This window comes from Lygodium microphyllum, chromosome 18 (genome assembly GCF_053477565.2).
Source record: "Lygodium microphyllum isolate KBCC chromosome 18, Lygodium_microphyllum_v1.1.10, whole genome shotgun sequence".
NCBI lineage: Eukaryota > Viridiplantae > Streptophyta > Polypodiopsida > Schizaeales > Lygodiaceae > Lygodium > Lygodium microphyllum.
In genome coordinates this window covers 117,268,598-117,291,086 of record NC_141152.1, presented here as the reverse complement: position 1 = coordinate 117,291,086, position 22,489 = coordinate 117,268,598, and the positions used below count along the sequence as shown (strand labels likewise).

General features: G+C 40.7%; 1 protein-coding gene across 5 annotated transcripts in view; it reads right to left on the bottom strand.

The window, feature by feature from the left end:
• Positions 1-20,583, bottom strand: part of LOC148021291 (hydrolase family protein / HAD-superfamily protein) — a 163,880-nt gene extending 143,297 nt beyond the window's left edge. For 4 of the 5 annotated variants that reach the window (XM_087699148.1, XM_087699152.1, XM_087699151.1 and 1 more), the window contains exons 1-2: positions 20,382-20,583; positions 19,835-19,941 (exon numbers count right to left, since the gene is read on the bottom strand). In XM_087699148.1, coding sequence (XP_087555274.1) covers positions 19,835-19,941; positions 20,382-20,455 — 181 coding nt within the window. In that variant the 5' untranslated portion in view covers positions 20,456-20,583. The remainder of the gene's footprint in view (positions 1-19,834; positions 19,942-20,381) is intronic. The other variant, XM_087699153.1, reaches the window with a different exon arrangement.
• Positions 20,584-22,489: the final 1,906 nt, after the last annotated feature.

The following is a 22,489-nucleotide window of genomic DNA, read 5'->3' as shown; positions in this document are numbered from 1 at the left end:
GTAGGATATAGCTAATCCCCTCTGCAATAGATCGAACATATAAGTTCGGGTCATAAGGGGTAGAATGGTATCCATGAGTCTATAAGAACTCATCCATCCTATGGAACCAAGACCATAGCGCTTGCTTCAGCCCATAAAGAGCTTTATGCAAGCGGAATACCTTATGCCTCGGGTTTCGAGAAGGAAAGCCTGGTGGCTGCTCCACATAGACCTCCTCCTCGAGAAAACCATTTAGGAAGGCACTCTTGACATCCATGTGATATATCGGCCAACCATGGTGAGTGACTAGCGCAAGTAGCAACCGAAAGGAAGTCAACCATGCAGTAGGAGCAAAGGTCTCTTCATAATCAATGACATACTTCTATCAAAACCCTTGCACCACAAGGCGACCCTTGTACTTATCTAAAGTCCCATCAACTTTTAGCTTAGTCCTAAAAATCCACTTTGTCCCTATGACTTTCTTGTAGCTCGGATGATCCTCCAATGTCCAAGTCTCATTTCAGTCAATACTCTCGAGCTCCTTCTCCATGGCCGCTCACCATTGAGAGTGCTGAAGAGCCTCCTGTCATGTATCCGACTCAGAATGTGCTATGTAATCAGTTGTAAACAGCGACGCAAATGATGCCTAAGGAGCAAGCCGGGCAGATCTTCTAGGTCCCTCCAGAGTGGAATCTGGTAGTAAGATCCCCGAATCCCGCATGGTCTGCTGGTATCAGCGAGGTAACGGGTCTCGCAAAGGGGGCCCGGAAACTGAAGAATCTGCGGGAAGGTCACGAGCCGAAAGCAGACTAGGCTCAGTAGGTAAAATCTCCGATGAGGTGGAATAAGGAATCGGATCGGAATCGGGTGCAAAAGACTACACAATATCCCTCTCGTCAAAGACAACATCCCGCCTACAATCACCTTGTTTGTTCGTGGATCGAACAAACGATAGGCTTTCGCCTCAGAGGAATATCCCACAAAAATAAGGAGATCAGCTCGAGAAGTGAGCTTTCCTATCTTGTCATCAGGCGTGTGTGTGTACGCACAACACCCGAAGACTCTGAAGTAGAAAATAACAGGCCGAGAGCCAAAGAATGCCTCATACAGGGTCTTCTGAGGAAGAGCCGCAATCAGGCACCGGTTAAGAATGTACACCAAAGTGTTAATAGCCTTGACCCAAAGGTGCTCATGAAGCTCTGCTGCGAACAGCATAGAGCGTGTCATTTCCATGACTATCCGGTTCCTATGCTCTCTACGACTCCATTTTGAGAAGGGGAGTTGGTAGAGGTGAGCTGGCGAGAAATGCCGTGCTGGTGTAGAAACTCAGAGAACTCGTGGAAGATAAACTCACCACCGCTATCACTCCTCATGCAACCAACACGACGACCAGTCTAGTTATGAACCAACAGCACCCAAGTAGAAAAGTATGTGAAAGCATCGGACTTATACTTGAGAAAGCACACCTATATGTATCTAGAATGATCATTCATTATCAAAAAAAAGTACAATGCGCCATTCAAGGCAGTAGTGGATGTCGGCCCACAAAGATCAACATGAATCAATCTAAGAGGCACCTCAGCTCTATGTGAGGTCTGCTGAGGAAATGGGATATGGTGCTGCTCCCCAAGCTCACAAGCTTTACAGACATCTCGAGCGAGCTTTAGGCGCGAAAGGCCCTCAACCAACTCACAGTGTGACAACTCATAAAGTGAGTCATAACCAAGATGCCCTAAGCGAAAATGCCAAAGACGCTCATTGTTCGTAGGCTTCCGAGATATGGCTAAGGCCTGGAAGCTATGGAGCACGTAGCTCTCGGCTGTCAACTCGGTCAGAAAGTATGTCATGTGGTATAGGCCATTAGCCTCACCGCGAGCTATCACTAAACCAGTCAAAGAGTCAAGCATCTCAACTGTGGTCGCTGTAAAGAAAACCGCTCACCCCAACCGGCAAAGCTGTTGAACAGATAACAAATTCACCCCAAGCTGAGAGACATGATATACATTGTCCAACGTAGCCAGATTCGGACCCTTGTCAGTGGCAAAACTAACGCAACCTTGTGCCTAAATCTTGACCGAGGAGTTGTTTCCTACGCGGACTCGCCCGGCTGGCAGGGGCTTGAGTACGGAAGATGTCCTCTATAGGAGTCATGTGATGTGTAGCTCCATTGTCCACAATCCAAACAGGAGCTGAAGTACTTGGATGTGTCGAGCGGGCCTCTGCGGTAACCTTGCCGGGAGGCAACTCACAGATATGGATGAGACTCGTATTTGATGTCTCTATGGAGACGATGTGGGCCTCTGCAGACCAGTCAGACAAGCCCTCAGGAGTTGAGAACGTTGTCGACTGAGATGACTTTGCAGTGGCAATGTGAGTCTGACCTTTAAACTGCCCCTTGCCATCACCCCGCCTTCCTAACTGGGGGTTGCCCGACTGAGGGGTGAGACTTAGGTTTTGGTGTTGTGCCTCTTGCCTTTAATCAACACTCGTCGTCAAAATGGCCAGCCTTTTGGCAATGTTAACAATACCTATTCTTTTTAGGTACATTTTGCCACCCAAGTTTGAGGGATTGGGATGTTCCTTGTGAGTCCCCGGATTGATTTTTCTTTTGAGTTTGATTTTGATTTTGAGAAGAGATTGGTTTTGTTTGCCCTTCTTGTGTTACCCTTTCTAAGAATGAGCAACAAGAGCCCCCTCTAAAGAGGAATTTGAATGAAATTGATCGAACAACCGTGTGTAACACAACACTTGACACTCGAATTCATAGAATGTAGGCATGGTAGGTTTGAAACTATGCCTTCCACAAAATTGAAGTATTTCCTCAGGAGTTTGTTTAGGAACAATGTGACCTGATAGTCAGAAGACTTAGAAGTCCCCGTAGTGGAGCATTCAATGAGGAGACGCCGATACTCAGCCAACTTGAATTTTAAGTCATCCCAATCATTGATTTTGAAAAGCTGAAGCTCATGGTCAAGTTTAATACAATGTGTCCTAACCCGAGCCGCATAGCAGTCAACCAAGTGTGCCCATCGCTCTGACGCCAAGTCAAAATGCTAAAACTGAGAATGAAACTCAGGCATTAAGCCCTGCATCATCTCAACAATAGCGAAGGCATTCCTAGCCTTCCATGAGCGGACAACCTCGCATGGAACAAGTGCGGGATCGGGTTAGGATTCCAACCCTTGCACAAGATCCCATAGGTTCTAGGAGTCAAGGGCATGTCTCATCAAGTTCGACCAAGTAGTAAAGTTTGACCCGTTAAAACGAGTCTTGTCATTAAATGCATGCTTGGCAAAAGATGAGCTAGAACCATGAGGTGTCGGATAGGTAAAGTAAGATGGATGTGGGGGATAGGATTGTGAAGGGTAAGATAGTGGAGGTGGATGTGTCTGATAAGGAGGAGGGAAGAAAGATGGGTAGGCAGAAGTAGGCTGTGAGTGTCCAATGAGTGCCAATTGAGGCGCAGACATTGGAACATGAATGTTTCCATAAGGTGCCCGTATAGGTAGAGGCATTGGGACATGGAAACCCGGTCCAAAATGAGGCTGGGGCACAGCAGTATGACTAGAAGGTCCACTAGGTAAAACCATGGAGGCAAACTGTGGAGTCAACTGATCTACACTCGGGAGAGACTGGGAGGGATACCTAGACTGCAATGATCCCGAAAGTATGTGTGAAGTAGATGGAACACCACCCGACAGAGATAAAGATGAGGTCCTAAAGGATATGCCTATGTTTCCATAACCCCCCGGTGTGATGTGTGGTGCGACATGGGGTGTCTGAAATGAAAATGTAAATGGTGTGAATGAAAGTGGAGAAGCAACGGAAGAATGTGGTGGGATGGGTGGGTTCTGAAAATGTGGTGTGTGAGGTGGAGATGCATTTTGTTCATTTTTAACATTTGATGATTGGAAATGAAAGTGTGAAGATGATGATGCACCATGCAATGAAGAAAAAGGAACACCAAATTCATTCTGATTTTGTGAAGTAGACTAAAAAGAAGGAAGGTTAGAAAAAGAGGTACGTGGCTTTGTGTTATAATCCCCACAACATGTGTTAACATATAAGAATTGGTTCTCAAGAGAGGACCGTTTTTGTAGTCAACAGACTGGACTCTTTCTTCCACAGGATCTCTACCAGAATATTGCAAAGCAGAAGAGGTTAAAAAAAAGGAACAAAAGACAAATCTAAAGTACCTTGCACTGGAGTGAACGGAAGAGGATAAAAGAAAGGAACATACTCCGAGTCTTGTTCTCCAAGAGAAGGGCCCGTCCCTAATGGAGGTCTCGACGGCCCTGCAACATCATCAAATTTATGCGCAACATCTGAAGAGAGAAATTTAAACATACCTTCATTTAGAAGCTTTTCTTTAAGGGCAATTCTTAGATCGAGCTCCTCAATCTTCTTTCGTCGATAAGCTATGATCAGTTTGTATTCTTCAGAGGTCAACTTGCCTAGCTTTTCTTCCATGTAATCAAAAGTGTCTTCCACCATGTCGGAACTTTGTGAAGCAAGCTGAGCGGCCTACTCTCACTCGGTTCTCGGCATAGTTGATTCTGGAGACTGAATCGATGTTGTTGTATTCGAAGTCATTTGAACCTATTGTTGTTCTTACTTCTTGTGTAGAGCTTTCAGATCAAAGGCCTAGATTTCTCAAAGAGTACCAAGCTCTAATACCATGTAAAGAAATACCCTCATACATAAATATAAATAGAAACCGTACGACAAAGCACAGACTGATAAAAGAACACAGTTAGGGTTAGGGTAACTCAGAGACAGTGAACACTGTGAATAAATGAAGTGATATAACTACTGAATAATACAATGCTCAAACAGCAAACACACTATGCAATGAATGAATACTGAACCTCGAACTCTTGTATCTCAAAGATCAGCACAGGGATAATGAGTGGAGAGTGTGTCGTACTCCGAACGGATCTCGAATCGTAACAAGGCAGCCTTCGAATGTCGAACACTAGCAAACGCAGCAGTAAGAAGCTGGATTTTATGCAAACAACAATGAGGAGAGAGAAAGACTAAAAACGCACACAACAGGTGAGAGAAAGACAAAACGTAGACAAGACATCTTGCAGGAGAGAGAGACTAAAGATATAGACATGACAGACTATAGGAGAGAGAAAGACTAAAAATGCAGGCAACATGACTGTGATAACGCGGCAAGTTGTACGGCAACACGTCTGCACAGGAACAGCAGTCGCCTGACTAGAATCAACTCCAAATTGCGTGAAGAGAACTAGAAATCAAACAATTGATGGAGACAGCAATGGATTGGCCCTGAAGACTGGCGTTCCTCTCGGTATTTCTTTATCAATTAAAAGATAGAAATTTACAAAAATGATAATATTCCAAAATACGCAACCTGTGAACAGTTGGTTTTCATCTCTTCTGAGTAAATCCCAGCTGCATAAGAACAGTACAGCATGTCCAAATCAACATCCCTTTTAGGAAAGCATTTTTTGTGACCAAAACTCAATGATTCCTGTGCAGAATTGCAGTCTGCAGATCTCTGAATTCTCTGTTCTTACTGTCCAACATGTGACCAAAACTCAATGATTCATGTGCAGAATTTCAGAGAAAACACAGAATTGTACCTTCAATGGAATCAGCCCATCATGCTAAGCATTTCCTCTAAGAATAGAGAGAGAGTTGATCAAAGGAAGCAAACTCTACCTCTGTACTTGAGTCAGAGACATATAAGTACTCTCCATGGCTGATTTTCTTGCAGCAATCTGCCCTCAACTCCTCAAAACTTCATTCTTCCATTTGCCCCTTATGCCTATTACGTTTTTTTTTATGCTCTCTCTCTCTCTTTTGGGAATTTGCATCACATGGCATACATGTAACAATTTTCCCGTTTAAACCTTCTGGTCTAAAATTCTCCATGATCGGTGCAAAACTTGACCTCGGCACAGACTAGAGAATTAATCCTCGTGCAAAAACGAAGATAATGACGCGAACAGATTCTGGGGTCCAAAAATAGTAACTCCCTAAATTTTAGGGATGGTGACCCCTACATTCCTCAAGTTGTTCTGAGCAACTGTTATCATTGTGACCACGTCAAAAAGTATAATGTGGCTCAGTTACGGTGACTTTTATTCCGTGAGTATTCTCACATGTGCATCTTCAGTCTTGGCAAGACTCATTGTCCTGCACCATCTCTAGTGGCTAAGCACGCAGTCCCAAACCACTGGCATTCTATTCTTCAATGCCCATTCAATATGGAACCGGTCCTAAGGCTCAGACAAACCATTAGTCCAATTTGTCTCAATGGATGCCTCTTCTGGCCATGCAAAGATCCCGGCTTACTCCAAGAGAACTCTAGGGGTAAAAAGCAACAGCAACTAAAGAAAAGAAAAAAAAAATATTTATTTAAGTAAATAAGGAAAGCAACTGCAAAAAGTATCACCACCTGGTGACACTACAACCTCTGTACACTTTGTAAGGCCCCTATTACAGCCTCTAGATGACCATCATGTTTGTGGTTCCCACACTTAGCCTTTTCTGCGACAGGCTCTGTTGTTTTGCCATGTTTATGGTGTGCCCATACTTTACAAGTGTTGCTTTCACTAAAGCCTCTATATGTTTTATACTTCTGGTTGTGATTGAGGAGGGGTGTTAAGATGTTTGCAATCACACCTACTTCAGTCTCTTTGTAAGGAGTAGTGAGGACTCATGACTAGAATCCCGTATGCACAGTAGGAGAAGTGCTACCATCCAGTTTCCTATAAAGCATTGTACTTGCTCTCTTTTCTAATACAATGTCATGGTACTTTTGTCCTTCAGTAAAGTCTCTGTATCATTGTCAGTCTTATACACAAGATTGTGTTTATGAGTCCAAGTCTCAATCTTGGAACCTAATTCACTTGTGTAACAGTCAATCGTGTCAGTGTCTTCATGAAGACACTATTTCTTTTCCAACCTCCATAGCTTCACATCTCCCATGCTCTAGATCCCGCGTCTTTTCACAATTTCTTGCCTCATGGACCCTGAGTCCAAGCGTCTGGCAATAGGAGATCCCCTTCCCAATGCTACCCATTACAAGTGCCTTGTTGGCTCTCTTATCTTGCTCATTCGCACTCGGCCCAATATTTCTTTTGTGGTGGCTTTGTTGTCTTCTTTTATATAGACTCCTAGACATGATCACTAGAGTGCAACCTTACGTATTCTTCAATATTGACAAGACTCGATCCTACGAGATCATGTATGGAGAGGGGTTACTCAATCTGGATGGAGTGACTCTGATTGGGTAGATGATGTGGATTCAAGACTGTCCACTACAAGTTATGCCTTCTCCCTTGGATCAAGAGCTATCTCTTGGAGTAACAAGAAGCAACCTACTGTGGCCCTTTCTTCTATAGAGACTAAGTATCATGCGTTATGTTCGACCGCTATGGAGGTAATTTGGCTCCGTTGTATGTTGGCGGAAATTGGCTTTCCACAGACAAGACCTATGGAGCTTCGCGTAGACAACTAGAGTACCCTTGCTTTGGCGAAGAACCCAATGCTCACACAAAGCACATTGAGGTTCAATATCACTATGTTCGTGAGTGGATCATGGATTTCGAGTTAGCGGTGGCCTATTGTCCCATGGAGAACAATGCAGTACATCTCTTCATGAAGCCTTTGCCCAAGGATTCTATGCTTCATCACATGAGGTTGTTGGGTCTTCAAACACTCCCAACATCTGAGAGGGGATGTTCACCTACCTATTTTAGTCATGTCAATCTGTCATCTCCTGGTTGTGAGCTCTTGTCAAAGTCTAATGGAGACATGAGAGCTCTGGCATTCTAGAGTGCACTTCTTTTGTTTTAGGCATATTTATTGTACATTTCCATGGTCTGTCAGTTGGTTGACACTTCATGTAAATTGGTTGACACTTATGTCACTGTCTTTTTGGTCCACAATTGCCTGAGAGAGATTGTCATCATTTTTTCATTTTTCCTATATAGTCGTACCTTAATCTACTGCAATTGGCCACTTGGAATATCACTCTTTTACAGATTCAGCACATTCCATCTCACAAACACTCTCCGACATTGGTGCTACCATCATCTCAGCCTAATTTGGTGCCCTCACCGATGCCTTGGCCTGCATGCAGGGATGATTAGTCCTTATCATTGTATTCAGCATTCATCTTCAATCAGTGCAATATTTCTTCCTTCATCTTCTACTTTCTCTCTCTATGTTGGTGTTCCTTCTTCCATTGCACTCTCTCACAAATTCTTCATGTCAAAGATTCAGTCTTACGGCATATTGTCTTAAAAGATGGTGTTAGAATGGATCTTGCAAAAGTTGGAAGCAATACGCAACCGGTCTCATTTAAGAACCTTCCATGATGTACGCAGCTTTTTGGGGCTATGTTCACATTATAGAAGGTTCATGCACCACTTTGCTGAAATTGCTTCACCCCTTCATGCATTGAAAAAGAAAGGAGTTCCATTTACATGGGCTGATAAGGAAATTGCAGCATTCAATAAGCTGAAAGAAAGCTTACTTCAAATCCAATGTTAATCTTGCCAGATTTCCAAAAAGCTTTCGTTCTTCAGTGTGATGCATGTGGGAACAGCATTGGTGTAGTTCTAATGACACAATATCTACATGGTCAATTATGTCTTACAAAGCAGTTAAGGACCAATGTTATCGTTAAACATCATGCACCTCCATATGCAGGGCATTGTGGCATTGATGCTACAATGAAAGCAATTGAGACTTTCTGTTATTGGTTAGTTTTGAGATGTGATGTAGATCACTTTATGTGCATATGCATTGTATGTCAAAAGGTCAAGTTCGACCGGTCTTGGCAGGACGTAGATCTGGAGCATTGCATGATGCTCAAGAGAGGGGTGGTGCTTCTACTTCCTTAGTACATATATGCTCACATATCTAGAGGCTGTATGGAGATCTTTCAAATTCCATACAAGTACCTCTATGATCAACCTATTAGACACTTGTGTTTCTATAATTATGTTTGGTTATTTACTAGTGCAGTGCCATTTTCATAGCTGTGGATTTGTACAATTCCGATTGATTGTATACTACTGCAGTAACTACCATCTTTTTTCTTTAAAGTACATTGCCAGAACATGGTGTGATAACAATGTGCTTGGTTACATTGAAACATGTATGGATAATTATACGTTGGCACTACATGGAGTAACAGCTGCGTGCTTTGTTACCTAGAAACATGTATAAACAATTGTATATTGACAATACATGCAATAATGGCACTATGCTTGGTTGTTGGAAAACATGGTTAGTTAGTATGCCATATTGGATCTTAAATGTGTGCAATGGGAGTCGCTTGTGATGTTTCAAGAGGGGGATATGTCACAACTCTATAGAAACAGAATTTGTATCCTTTTTCATTAATTTGTCTATATAATGATTTATTAAATTTGTTTTCTTTGCACTAATTAGATATAAAGAAAAGTGCATTGGAGCTGGTTACTGATGAGTGGTCACAGGTTATGGTAGACCCACGCGGTGGGTTAGAGAAAAGATAGTTCACACTTCCACCTATATGGCCCGATTGGGCGCCTGTGACCAGAACTCACGCATATCAGGGTTAGACTCGCACACAGAAAGGATTGATGCCTTGAAGTGTGGGCTAGATCCGCCAGAATAGACAGCTACAATCAACAAGATGGCATGATCATGAAATGCTTGTACAATGTGCATGTGTGGGCTGAAAGCTTGAAATGCACATTTCTTTGCATAGGAAAGTCACATGAAGATTCTGATACCGTTTTTGCGATGTACACGGAAAAAGCTTTCATATGACACCCATATTGAGGGGTCCCTAAATTTTAGGAGCCTCGAATTAGCCTAAAAATACTAGTCCTAAAAAATAGAGATGTCATTCTAAAAATAGTAAATTCTATACTCTGACTATGCTTACTAAATTTGGTTGTTTCTATTCTTGACAGTATTCAGCCCAAAAAGGAAGGCCATAGAGAAGAGACAAGTGTCAAGACACTTGTCACACAAGTTTCCAAGTGTCCCACCACTTGTCACATCTCATGACATGTGGCTGGACACTTGTCTTGTGCTACTCCACTTTCCCCTTTTGTGCTAGCTCTTCCCTCTCCTATAAATAAGAGCTCGTTTTTTTTCATTCAGCATCATTTTTCTTTGCTGTAAACTCATGTACAGCACCCACAGATAGCCAGAAACTGGCCCCATCCATCCCCATCATCATCCCCCACTTTTCCATTATCAAATTCCTCCATATTTCCTCTTCTATCACTGCTGTTTTACAGGACAGCAAGCTTGTAAATTCATTACAGCACCTCCTTCTCGAGCTCTTTCTTCCATTTTAACAACAAGAAGCAAGCCCTATCCATGCACTGCTGTTCAACGATGGAGAAAGGCTGATTTCCCCTCTTTCTTCTCTCATACTGTAAAGAAATCAGTTCTTATCATTGCATAATAGATAATGCATGTGTGTTTGTACATCTTTGCATGATCTTGTGAGAGTGAGAATTACTTCTCCTCACTCTCAGGTTGATAGCTCTTCCCTAAGGGACTTGGGTTGAGCAGAAATACATTCCTTCGGGGGGGGTTTGCCCATCTTCAACCCTCAATCTTGTCTCCATTCCTTTTACATTTTCGTGGCTGTAATTTTGTGAGTAATTTTCATTTTTAGCTTTAAGTGTTCATTCTCTTTTATATTAAATCTCAAAAACAAGTAAATATCATAATTGCTAAGCATACAACGTTGTTCGGGGCGTTTACAGTGGTATCAGAGCTTTGGCTCGGTCCTCACCCCAACACTGGTAGTGCTTACAATTATAAGTTTGGTTGTTTTCATCCCTTGCATTGAGTGCTTGAGCATATTTTTCTTAGAGTCTCAATGGATCAGTCGAGTGCTATCCTTTAAGCCATTCAAAGTCTTAGAGAGGAGAATCAGCAAATTTGTGAGCAACTTCTTAAACTAGAAAAAGTTGAGAATCCCAAAGAATTCAAGGAAAGAGCCCATCTGCTTCAAGGAGACAAAGCCATATCAATGAAAGGAGCCGATCAAGAAGTCCAACTACTTCTAAGAGGCAGTCCCATTCTACTTCAAGACAAAGAAAGAGATCGCGTTGAAGCTCATCCTCTTCTTCAAAGTCATCTAGCGCCTACTCTGATGGACCCTCTTCTAGTGACGAAGAGTCACACCCTTCTCGTGGAAGACCTCATCATCGTCAAAGGCGTTGACATTCTTCACCCTCGTCTCCATCTTCATCCCCATCAAGCACTTCATCATCTTCAACCTCAAAATCCGGGCATGGACGAAGCCATAAGAAGAAGAAGAAGACTAAGTCACTATCTCAACTTGAAAAGAAGATCAAGTTCAGTATGTATGATGGTTCCCGAAATCCTGATCTTCTTCTGAAGTTTATTCGTCAATTTCAAATTTTGTATGGTCATGACCAGTATAAAGAAAAATAAAAGATTAAATTTGCAGCTTTACATTTGACCGACTTAGCCCATACTTGGCGGACGGGGTTGGAATATGATCATGCTGCCCCAAAATCATGGCGGTTCTTTGTTCGCATGATACAAAGCCAATTTCTTCCTGTTCATTTCAAAAGAGATGTAAAAATGAAATGGGATCGGCTTTGGCAAAGGAAAAATGAGTCACTTGGTGACTATACCAAGAGATTTTGGGAGCAACAGTTCGGAAAAGCTTAGGAAGTTTCAAGGAGGTTTGCATTTTAAACTTCGTACTGCTCTTAATCATTATCATTGTTCTAGTCTCAGGGAACTCATTGACCATGCTGAGACATGGGAAATGGAGCACAATGGCAACAAATCATTCCAAAAGAATGATAAGAAGAGAGTAGCTGATAATGAGGAGTATTCAGCTCCAAATGAAGGACAAAAATAGCGGCAAAAGCAGCCATCAAATCAAAAGAAGATGAAGCCCTATGCACCTCCTAATGCTCCTCAATTTCGCTCCAATCTATACCCACAAGCAAAGCAACTTTCCGAAGAAGAAAAGCAGCGCTTCATGAAAGAAGGGAAGTGCTTTAAATGTGGACAAACAAGCCACATAGCGAAGCAATGTCCAAACAAAGGACAAAGCAAGGTTTCTGACAACAAGCCTAAGTCGCCAGTGAAAATCAATGCTATCAGTGATATAGTTGCAAACACAACTCACACTCCAGAGATGCGCAAATTATTAAAAGCTTGGGGACAGTTGCAAGGTAAGCAAGCACTATTCTTGATAGATCTTGGGGCGAACGAAAATGTCATTTCCTTGCAATTAGCTAAAGAGCTTGGATTAAAGAATGAAGAGATGGACACTCTGGCAGAAGTTCGCCAAGCTTTAAATGCCGATGAAGGTGACACAGTGAAGACTGTGACACCCTACATTGGCAAGCTCAAGTTTCAAATTCAAGGCTACATTGACGAAGATACCTTCTGTATCGGAGACCTTGATGGTTGCTGTGATTCTTGGCATGCCCTGGAATCATAGAGTAGATTCAACCATCTTCTCTCAGAAAAAGAAGGTAGAACTCACCAACAAAGGCAAGAAGTACGAGATCCAAGCTGGAGTTTCTGGAGACACCATACCTATGGTAAGCCATATGCAAGTCTCTAGAGCAATTAAGGATTATGTTCAATGTTGTTTGCTTTATGTCACTGATATAAAAGATAATATGAATGCTGAAAACCAAGAGCGACTTCAGCTCTTGGAAAAGTATAAAGATTGTTTTTCGGAAGATCTTCCTTATCAGCTTCCCCCAGAAAGGCCAGAAGACCATCATATTGATATTATTCCGGGCAGTTCTCCTCCTAATATAGCACCATACCGTGTGAGCCGTCCTCAACAAGAAAAAATCAGAAAGCAAGTCGAAGACCTACTCAACCGTGGGTTAATTAGGCCAAGTAGCTCACCATTTTGTTCACCGATTCTTCTTGTTCAAAAGAAAGATGGCACATTCAGGATGTGCATTGATTATCGAGCCCTCAACAAAATCACTGTGAAGAATCGGTTTCCTATTTCCAGAATTGACGACATTTTGGATCGTCTAGGAGGCTCAAAGGTTTTTAGCCACATTGATCTAAAGAGTGGTTATCATCAAATTAGGGTAATACCACAAGATGTACACAAAACTGCTTTCCGCACTTCATACGGTCTTTATGAATTCTTGGTGGTTCCTTTCGGATTAACCAATGCACCACCCACCTTTAATCGAATTATGGAGCGCATCTTTAGAGAGCATCGACAATATGTCGGTACTTTCTTTGATGATATTCTTGTCTTTAGCAAGAATGAAGAGGAGCATCATCAGCACTTGGAGATTGTTCTACAATTACTTTAACAAAATCAACTCTTGGTAAATGGTAAAAAGAGTGAATTTGTCATGCATAAAATAAATTACCTTGGGCATGTCATCTCTTCTAAAGGGATTCAGATGGATCCTGAAAAGATCAAGATAATCCAAGAATGGCCTCATCTTCATAATGTACATAAGGTGCGATCGTTTCTTGGCTTATGCTCTTATTACCACCGCTTCATCAAGCATTTTGCACATATGGCTTCTCCACTTCATGACCTTACAAAGAAGAAGACCTCTTTCCAATGGAAGGAAAAAGAGAAGGCAGCCTTCACAAGGCTGAAAACAGCTCTTACTTCTGGACCTGTTCTTATCATTCCAGATTTGGTAAAACCATTTGTGGTGGAAGCAGATGCTTGCGGTGATTGTATTGGTGCAGTGCTAAATCAAGAAGGCTATGCCGTAGCCTTTGAAAGCCACCGTCTAAATGAAGTGGAGAAAAGATATGACATTTATGAAAAGGAGATCTTAGCAGTGGTTCATGCTTTGAAGATATGGAAACATTATCTTTTAGGCAATGAATTCCTTATTAAAACTGATCATCAGAGCTTGAAGTATTTCAAGACTCAAAAGCATTTACAGGAGAAACATGCAAGATGGGAAAATTTCTTGTCTATGTTTCATTTTCAAATTATGTACACTCCAGGGAAACAAAATGTAGTTGATGATACACTTTCTAGAGTGCCTCGCATTGCAACTATTACAGTGGCTCATCATGAAGATTTTCAAACGATGAAGAATACTTATGATGAAGATACTGATTTTGCAGCAACTTGGTCAAATTTACAGCAAGGAGTTTCTCATCCAGATTATTCCATTAAAGACGGTTACCTTCTCATGAACAATTGCCTTTGTGTCACTCTTTATGTTCGACAAAAGGTGCTTAAAGAAAGTCATGAACCCCCTTATGCAGGGCATAGAGGGAGGGCAGCCACTCTAAGTGCAATTGAGCGCTACTTTTATTGGCCAACATTACGAAGAGATACACATAACTTCATTGAGGCTTGTCTAGTATGCCAAAAATCCAAGTATGATAGGCAGAAGACTCCAGGATTGTTGCAACCTCTTCCAGTGCCCAAAGATCCATGGGAATCTATCACAATGGATTTCATCTCAGGTATTCCAAGAACACCTCAAGGTCATGATATGATTTGGATCATAATTGATCGATTCAACAAGCAATCACATTTTATTCCATGTCATAAAACATTGAAATCCGCACAAGCTGCAAGATTTTTCATTCAACATATCTTCAGATTACATGGTATGCCTTCTGAGATCATTTCAGATAGAGACTCCAAATTCACAAGTAACTTTTGGCGTGCTTTATTTGAGAATTTGGAAACCACTTTAAAGTTCTCCTCAGCTTTTCATCCTCAAACTGACGGCCAAACAGAGGTGATGAATCTCACTCTTTTGGATATGTTCAAAGCTTATGTTAGTGAACATAAGTCACAATGGAAGAAATATCTTCCATTATTGGAGTTTGCTTACAACAATACAGTGCACTCATCCACAGGGAAAGCTCCAAATGAAATAGTACAGGGTAAAGTGATTCCTCCTCCAATTATTCGTACTAAAGATAAGATTTTTGCTGCTGATGAGTTTGCTTCAGATTTAAAAACAGCAATGGATCAAGTTCGAGCCACTATCAAAGTTGCCCAAGAGCGACAAAAGAAGCAAGCAGATAAACGAAGAAGACCTTTGGCCTTTGAAAAAGGTCAATATATCTTGCTAAAGTTTGATAAAAGCAGGCTCAAACAAGGTTCCGATCAAAATTCATTTTTTCCAAAGCTCTCCAGTAGATACTTTGGACCCTTCAAAGTGATTGAGAAAATAAATGAAGTTTCTTATCGACTTGAGCTTCCTGCTCATTGGAAAATATACAATGTTTTTCATGTAAGTTTGCTAAAACCTTACATAGGACCAGAACCAAAGGAACCCATTACTGAAGATCCCCCAGAAGTTGAAGAAACAGAGCAACTCTTGGAACCTGAATAGATTTTGTTTCACAAGGATCAAACCACGAGAAGTGGCCTTGTGACACGAAAATTCTTACTAAAATTCAAGAATCTACCCACAACACATGCACAGTAGATGAAAAATTCATGAAGGATTACCCAGACATTCTTCAGCCATATCAAGAAGCTTTTCAGCTGAGGACAGCTGAATAAAAGCCCGAGGGCTGTCACAACTCTATGGAAACAGAATTTGTATCCTTTTTCATTAATTTATCTATATAATGATTTATTAAATTTATTTTCTTTGCACTAATTAGATATAAAGAAAAGTGCATTGGAGTTGGCCGCTGATGAGTGGTCACAGGTTATAGTGGACCCACGCGGTGGGTTAGAGAAAAGATAGTTCACACTTCCATCTATATGGCCCGATTGGGCGCCTGTGACCAGAACTCACGCATATCAGGGTTAAACTCGCACACAGAAAGGATTGATGCCTTGAAGTGTGGGCTAGATCCGCCAGAACAGACAGTTACAATTAACAAGATGGCATGATCATGAAATGCTTGTACAATGTGCATGTGTGGGCTAAAAGCTTGAAATGCACATTTCTTTGCATAGGAAAGTCACATAAAGATTCTGATACCGTTTTTGCGATGTACACGGAAAAAGCTTTCATATGACACCCATATTGGGGAGTCCCTAAATTTTAGGAGGTCCCTAAATTTTAGAAGCCTCGAATTAGCCTAAAAATACTAGTCCTAAAAAATAGAGATGTCATTCTAAAAATAGTAAATTCTATACTCTGACTATGCTTACTAAATTTGGTTGTTTCTATTCTTGACAGTATTCAGCCCAAAAAGGAAGGCCATAGAGAAGAGACAAGTGTCAAGACACTTGTCACACAAGTTTTCAAGTGTCCCACCACTTGTCACATCTCATGACATGTGGCTGGACACTTGTCTTGTGCTACTCCACTTTCCCCTTTTGTACTAGCTCTTCCCTCTCCTATAAATAAGAGCTCGTTTTTTTTCATTCAGCATCATTTTTCTTTGCTATAAACTCATGTACAGCACCCACAGATAGCCAAAAACTGGCCCCATCCATCCCCATCATCATCCCCCACTTTTCCATTATCAAATTCCTCCATATTTCCTCTTCTATCACTGCTGTTTTACAGGACAGCAAGCTTGTAAATTCATTACAGCACCTCCTTCTCGAGCTCTTTCTTCCATTTTAGCAACAAGAAGCAAGCCCTATCCATGCACTGCTGTTCAACGATGGAGAAAGACTGATTTCCCCTCTTTCTTCTCTCATACTGTAAAGAAATCAGTTCTTATCATTGCATAATAGATAATGCATGTGTGTTTGTACATCTTTGCATGATCTTGTGAGAGTGAGAATTACTTCTCCTCACTCTTAGGTTGATAGCTCTTCCCTAAGAGACTTGGATTGAGCAGAAATACATTCCTTCGGGGGGGGGTTGCCCATCTTCAACCCTCAATCTTGTCTCCATTACTTTACATTTTCATGGTTGTAATTTTGTGAGTAATTTTTATTTCTAGCTTTAAGTGTTCATTCTCTTTTATATTAAATCTCGAAAACAAGCGAATATCATAATTGTTAAGCATACTACGTTGTTCGGGGCGTTTACAGGATATATCACCAGAATGAGAAATGAACTTATGAACTTAATGATTCAATTAAAGTTCATGAAGATTTCTATTTAAAATGAACTTTAATTCTAATACCCCTAGCTCTTGGCATGGTGTCTATTGCATCAACAATGAAGGATTTGATACTAGGGCATACGATAGACCAGTGTGCAAGCCATTTAGTATATAGCCAAGGCTAAAGAAATAAGATACAGTATAAAACTTTCATTAAATTGAAAGTTTGCATCTTAGAATTGAGTTACATTGAAAGTTTCACCCAGTAAGCAACTCACTTAGGGTACTTAGATTAGCCATTATTAAGCAAGCCCTGAGCTTAAGTTTCGGTCACTGAGCAACTCACTTATAATTAATAACTAAGTCATTAATTAGCTCTTAATCAAAAACGTGATATAATTAAGGAGCAGTTGGTTACTCGTCTGGAAAGCTTATCTTGGTTATTTGGGGCTTCTTCTATCTCATTTAGAGAAACCAAGTTTGAAGGCAGTCACTCTTTTAGCTATGGAATGGACTTACCACATAGATAGAGTGTGGACAGCAGCCAATTTTTCGTCTCTTGGCATAGAGATTCCATTAGGTAGTCTCGTAAATCCATATACAACAAGGTATACTGTTGTTTTTTAGCTAAATATCAGAAGAACAGGTTATGGCAGCACTACGGACTAAGATCCTTTCTTCTTCTTTGAGATCCCAAGCCTAGTGCACTTTCTAGGCAATTTTGTCGCAAAGAAAGTGACATTCTCACAATTTCATCGTGAGAAACCTCCCCTATTTGTGAGAAAAACAACATGGGATTGCATGGGGACTATGCAAGAGAGTTATCTCAACAAATGCTCCGTGAAATTGGATTTAAATGCTTGCTTTCATTTTTTCGATTTGGCAAGCTGAAGTGTTCATTCACAATTTTGAACAATCTACAGCTGGTTAAAGGCCAACAGTGAAGGTATCAAGGCCATTGTGCATCCATGGATTGGTTATATTGTGAGAAAATCACTAAAATACAGCCATTTGTAACCAATTTCGAGCATATTTCAATAATCGTAAGAAATATCGAGAGGGGCGCTAAGCTTTGGGGCCAATAATTGTCAATCAATGGTACAAGAGCACTCTAGCTCTAGTCATGTGTGGAGTTTTCTTGCTGAATTTAAGCTGAATTAAGTATTTGCTAAAATGTAGTTTACTATCCTTTGGGCTACCAAAGGCCGATTTCAAAGACACAAGACCAAATAAAACTCTACGCTAATGAAAGAGAGAGGCCCATAGAGTTTCAAGAAGGAAAGCTACTACTTTATCTAAGTCTACACATACTACTCTTAAGGATGGCTTAAGTGATAAATTGACACACTGCTACTATAGGCCATATAAGATTCTTAAATAAGTTGGTGACTTAGCATATAGATTGCAACTAAGATCCACAATGTCTTCCATGTGAGTCAACTTAAACCCTTTATTCGCCAATATAAGTCCCTGAGGATGTCATAGCCAATATGAAAGAAAGCTTAGGACCACATCCATAGTGAAATATTTAATTAAGTGAAAAGGCTTACGCTTCGAAGAAGCTTCTTGGAGACCAACATCCATCTTGAAGGATTTTCCTATCTCAAAGAAGTTCTTTTGGCTGAAAATTAGTAGTTTTAGCCCCTATTTCACTACAAATAGCTTATTGTATGGCACACTCAATTTGGACCAACTATCAAAAGTTATCTTAGCTTTATTAGAACAAGGACTATTATAAACAATATGCTATCCACTATTTGCTAAAGGTTCTTCATGAAGTTATTGTGACCAAGTTCTCATCTTTATAGCCTACAACAAATGTATATATGGCCTACTTGGTTCTCTGCTTTAAACCTAATCCAATTCATAAAAACTTTTCTAGATTTCTCCACTCTTGTAATCATTGTAATAGAGTAGTACTCTACTATCTCCATTGTGGAATCATTTGTAATAAGCCCAATTTTTAGTGCAAAAGCCTTTGGGTGGGGATGAATTGTAATGAAGTGAAAAAGGCACTTATTTTAGAGAGAATGTATGAAAAATACTCTGGCTACATTAGCATGAGTATATAAGATGTATAAGAATTATTTTTTTCATAATTCATTGAGTAATAACAATCTTCTTCATCTTCTATCTCCTTGTTCATAGCTTCAATAGCTTCTTCTTCTTTCTCTCTCTTCTTCTTGTCTTTCTCTCTCTATTTCTAGTCTTTCTCTCTCCTCATTCAAACTTTCTCTCTCCTCTTAGTTCCCTTCATTACACGTGTGGCATTGCTAGGTGAATTTGTTGATATGGCATTGCATGTCTTGACGAGGAGATCAACCTTCCCTTTTGGCCTTACATCAAATTCCAAAAGGACATGTGAGAAGTTTAAGAGCATGTGGCACTTTTCACCCACTTCGCATATATGAAAAGCCAAAAGGGCATTTTGCCCTCTTTAACCTATAAAAAGGCCACATTGAGAGTCTCTCTACACATTGTTTGCAGCTCTACTTGACCAAGATACTTATTGCAACAAAATGGAAGCTGTTGCTGCTGTTTTGAGGTAATTTCTGCAGGTTTGCAGCTATTACCCTTGAGTCGATACTGAAGCAGCCTATGTTACATACAGCACTTATCTCTTGAATTTTCAGCATATAATCAAGTTTTTACACCCTGAATTGCATACATCTTGTGCATGATTCTCTCCTTGATTTGTGATGCATTTGTCTATCCTTGTGTGAGTATTCTGAAGTTTGTTTCTTGTTCCAAAAATCTTCTATCAATTTATCAAAGGGCTTGTTGTAAAGCAAGCCAATCTTTTGCAACTTTGCTGTCATGCACAATGCATTCTCTATACTGGCGTAGTATATTAAGTTATTAGGTAGAGCTAACTTACTTGATGTGCCTTTGTAAAGCTTTTGAAGTGCTTGTGTGGCCCTTTCAATTGGTTGGCCACCCCTCACAAGAACTCCATCAATGTCAAAAGCAATACCAAAAGGAAACCTGACAATAACCCACCTTATTTACACGATTATTGATCAACGTAGGACATCATGTCAAAGCATGCAAAGACTCGCCAATAGTTATGCACTTGTTTATGCAACTCCCCTAATCTGCATGACAAATCATATGGAAGGCCACCACATCACATCTATATTTCTGATAGAATAGATTATGTAACTTCTGACTGGTATGACCTTTCAAGGATTAGATATCATAGTCAAGGCCACTGTGCTAGACCTATTTTCCTGATAGAATCTATGATAGAACCGTGACCTTTTATATATGTTGTGTTCAAGGCCACCAGGCCACATCTATTATTCTGACAGAATCCATGAATTGCTATGATCCGAATGAACTGTGGTCAGCTTGAAATCATGTTGTGAGTGATGGCCCGAGAAGTTTCAAGAGAACAAAAGTGGCTAATCACTTGAGATGGGTACCTTGATTTTCTAGAAGTAAAATGAGAGAAGAGGCGAGCTTGCTGCTGCCAGGGCCTCAGTCTCGAGGAAGGCATGTGTGTCCTCACGTGTAACTTCAAGACTTCACGCGCGACCACTGTCTACCAGAACTGCTTTGTTTTCTGAATGCGAGAAGGCCTTTTACGACGTAGTATGGTGCATGCGAAGGCGACGAGGCACCAATTTTAAGATGTGAAAACATGTGAAGGCTTCCAAAGGATCCTCGATATCTATTTTCAATCAATCATTAATTTTTTAAAAGCATATCATCTAAATCGTTTGCAACCATGAATGAAAGGAAAAGTAGATGTGGAAGACTTTCAACTTGGCATTATTGTGTCTAGAGTCTATTAATTAGCATTAATCTAACTACAATCAACATGGTGTTCTCGACACTTTGAGGCTTGTCCCTTTCACATGCAACTTGCTACATGGTGTCAATACCCAACCAATCGTCACCAAAAGGACTCGAGAGGATGAGAGCATCAACAACTACGAAGTGCTAATCGAAAGCTAGGAAACTTTTGATTGATTGCATGGGAGAAAAAGAGGTGAGGAAGAGGTGGAGGCTAATAGCAAAAGAGGCTTCTGTCAAAACACTAAAGAAAATAATAAACTCATGCTTAAAGCTAATTCACGTTTGGCCTCAAAAGCAAAGTCCATTTGAAAAGAAGAGGGCCAGCGAATGGTTGAGCAATAGCAAGGAAAGCGTTTCACTTCAAGTTAGAAACACACGGTACCAAATAGTAACTTGGTCAAGCTGCCACAATTAGGAAATTTTGGAGCAAAGCATTCATGTTGAAAATAGAAAAGGTAAAGATAACACATTGATAAAGCTTAATAAAGTGCCATTAGATCAATTGAGCACAGAGTATTGTGGCATGGATGCAAATATTCAAATGGCTTTTGATTCTCGTGAAGTTGGTCTATCTGGAGTCAAAAACGAGGGATGGTTCACTACTCAAATTAATGCAGAGGTTGGGGAAGCATTGGTTAATACATGATTTAATGAACAAGGAGCACTAGACAATGGGATAAGGGTTTTGAAAGAATGCAAAATCTAAAACAACATAAGAAGAACAATGCAATATCAAAATTACTTAGTTGCTTTCAATATCAAGGGGTCATAAGAAGAATGATGCAAGATCAATTTTAATTGGTTGCTTTCAATGTCAAGGGGCTGAACGGAAACATTAGAAATGCCATTTTTTGGACATGGATATTGAAGGTTTGGATTGTTGAGATGACAAGCTCAACACATGCGGACATTAATGATGGACCGCCTAGTTAGATGGGTCCACACGTCTACACTTAGCATGTCAGTGGTCATTATGACTCTCACATGGCCACTGACTCATTACTTATTATATTCAGGTTGTTACACCTATTTACAACTGGCATAGTTATAGCGCCAGTCGACTAGTGTAGTCGGTTATGCATTGTTTAACTTAGTAGGCCACTTTCCTTTATGTTGTATCTTATCTATACTTTGTGTACATTGAAAAGTGTGTGGAAGAAGAAGAAGAAACCAGCAAGAAAACGTTTTGGCCTCCATCTCTCTTCTTGTCTCTTGAGTGAGCTTCTCCTTGTGCATTCTGTGTGTGTTCGGCGCAGCATCTTGAGCAAGTCCCCCCACCACGCGATTCTTGACATGGATGTCATTTTGGTTCAAGAATACACATGCATTGTAGTTCAAGAACACAAAAATGCATGAGTGGAGTGGTTTAGAGTACATGTATAGAGACTATAGCTTTGTGGTAGGAGGAGAGAGAGGTCACGAATTTGGCTATTTAACCATGATCAAAACTTGTAGAGAATCCACATGCAGATACATCATGTAAAACGATCGGCTATTGGTATTCTTACTTAAATGGGAGGAGCAATGGATTGACTTGATTAGCATCTACGGTACAATGATGGTAGATCAAGGAGAGATGATGGTATGTACTATGACCTAAGGAGTGCCCCCTCTCTAAGAACTAATAAGAGGAGACTTTAGTGTGGTTTTGAATCATGTGGATCGCCCCTTCTTCATCATCCCAATCATAGAGTAGCAGTAGGAAGCCTTATCAGCGATTGGAGCTATGGAC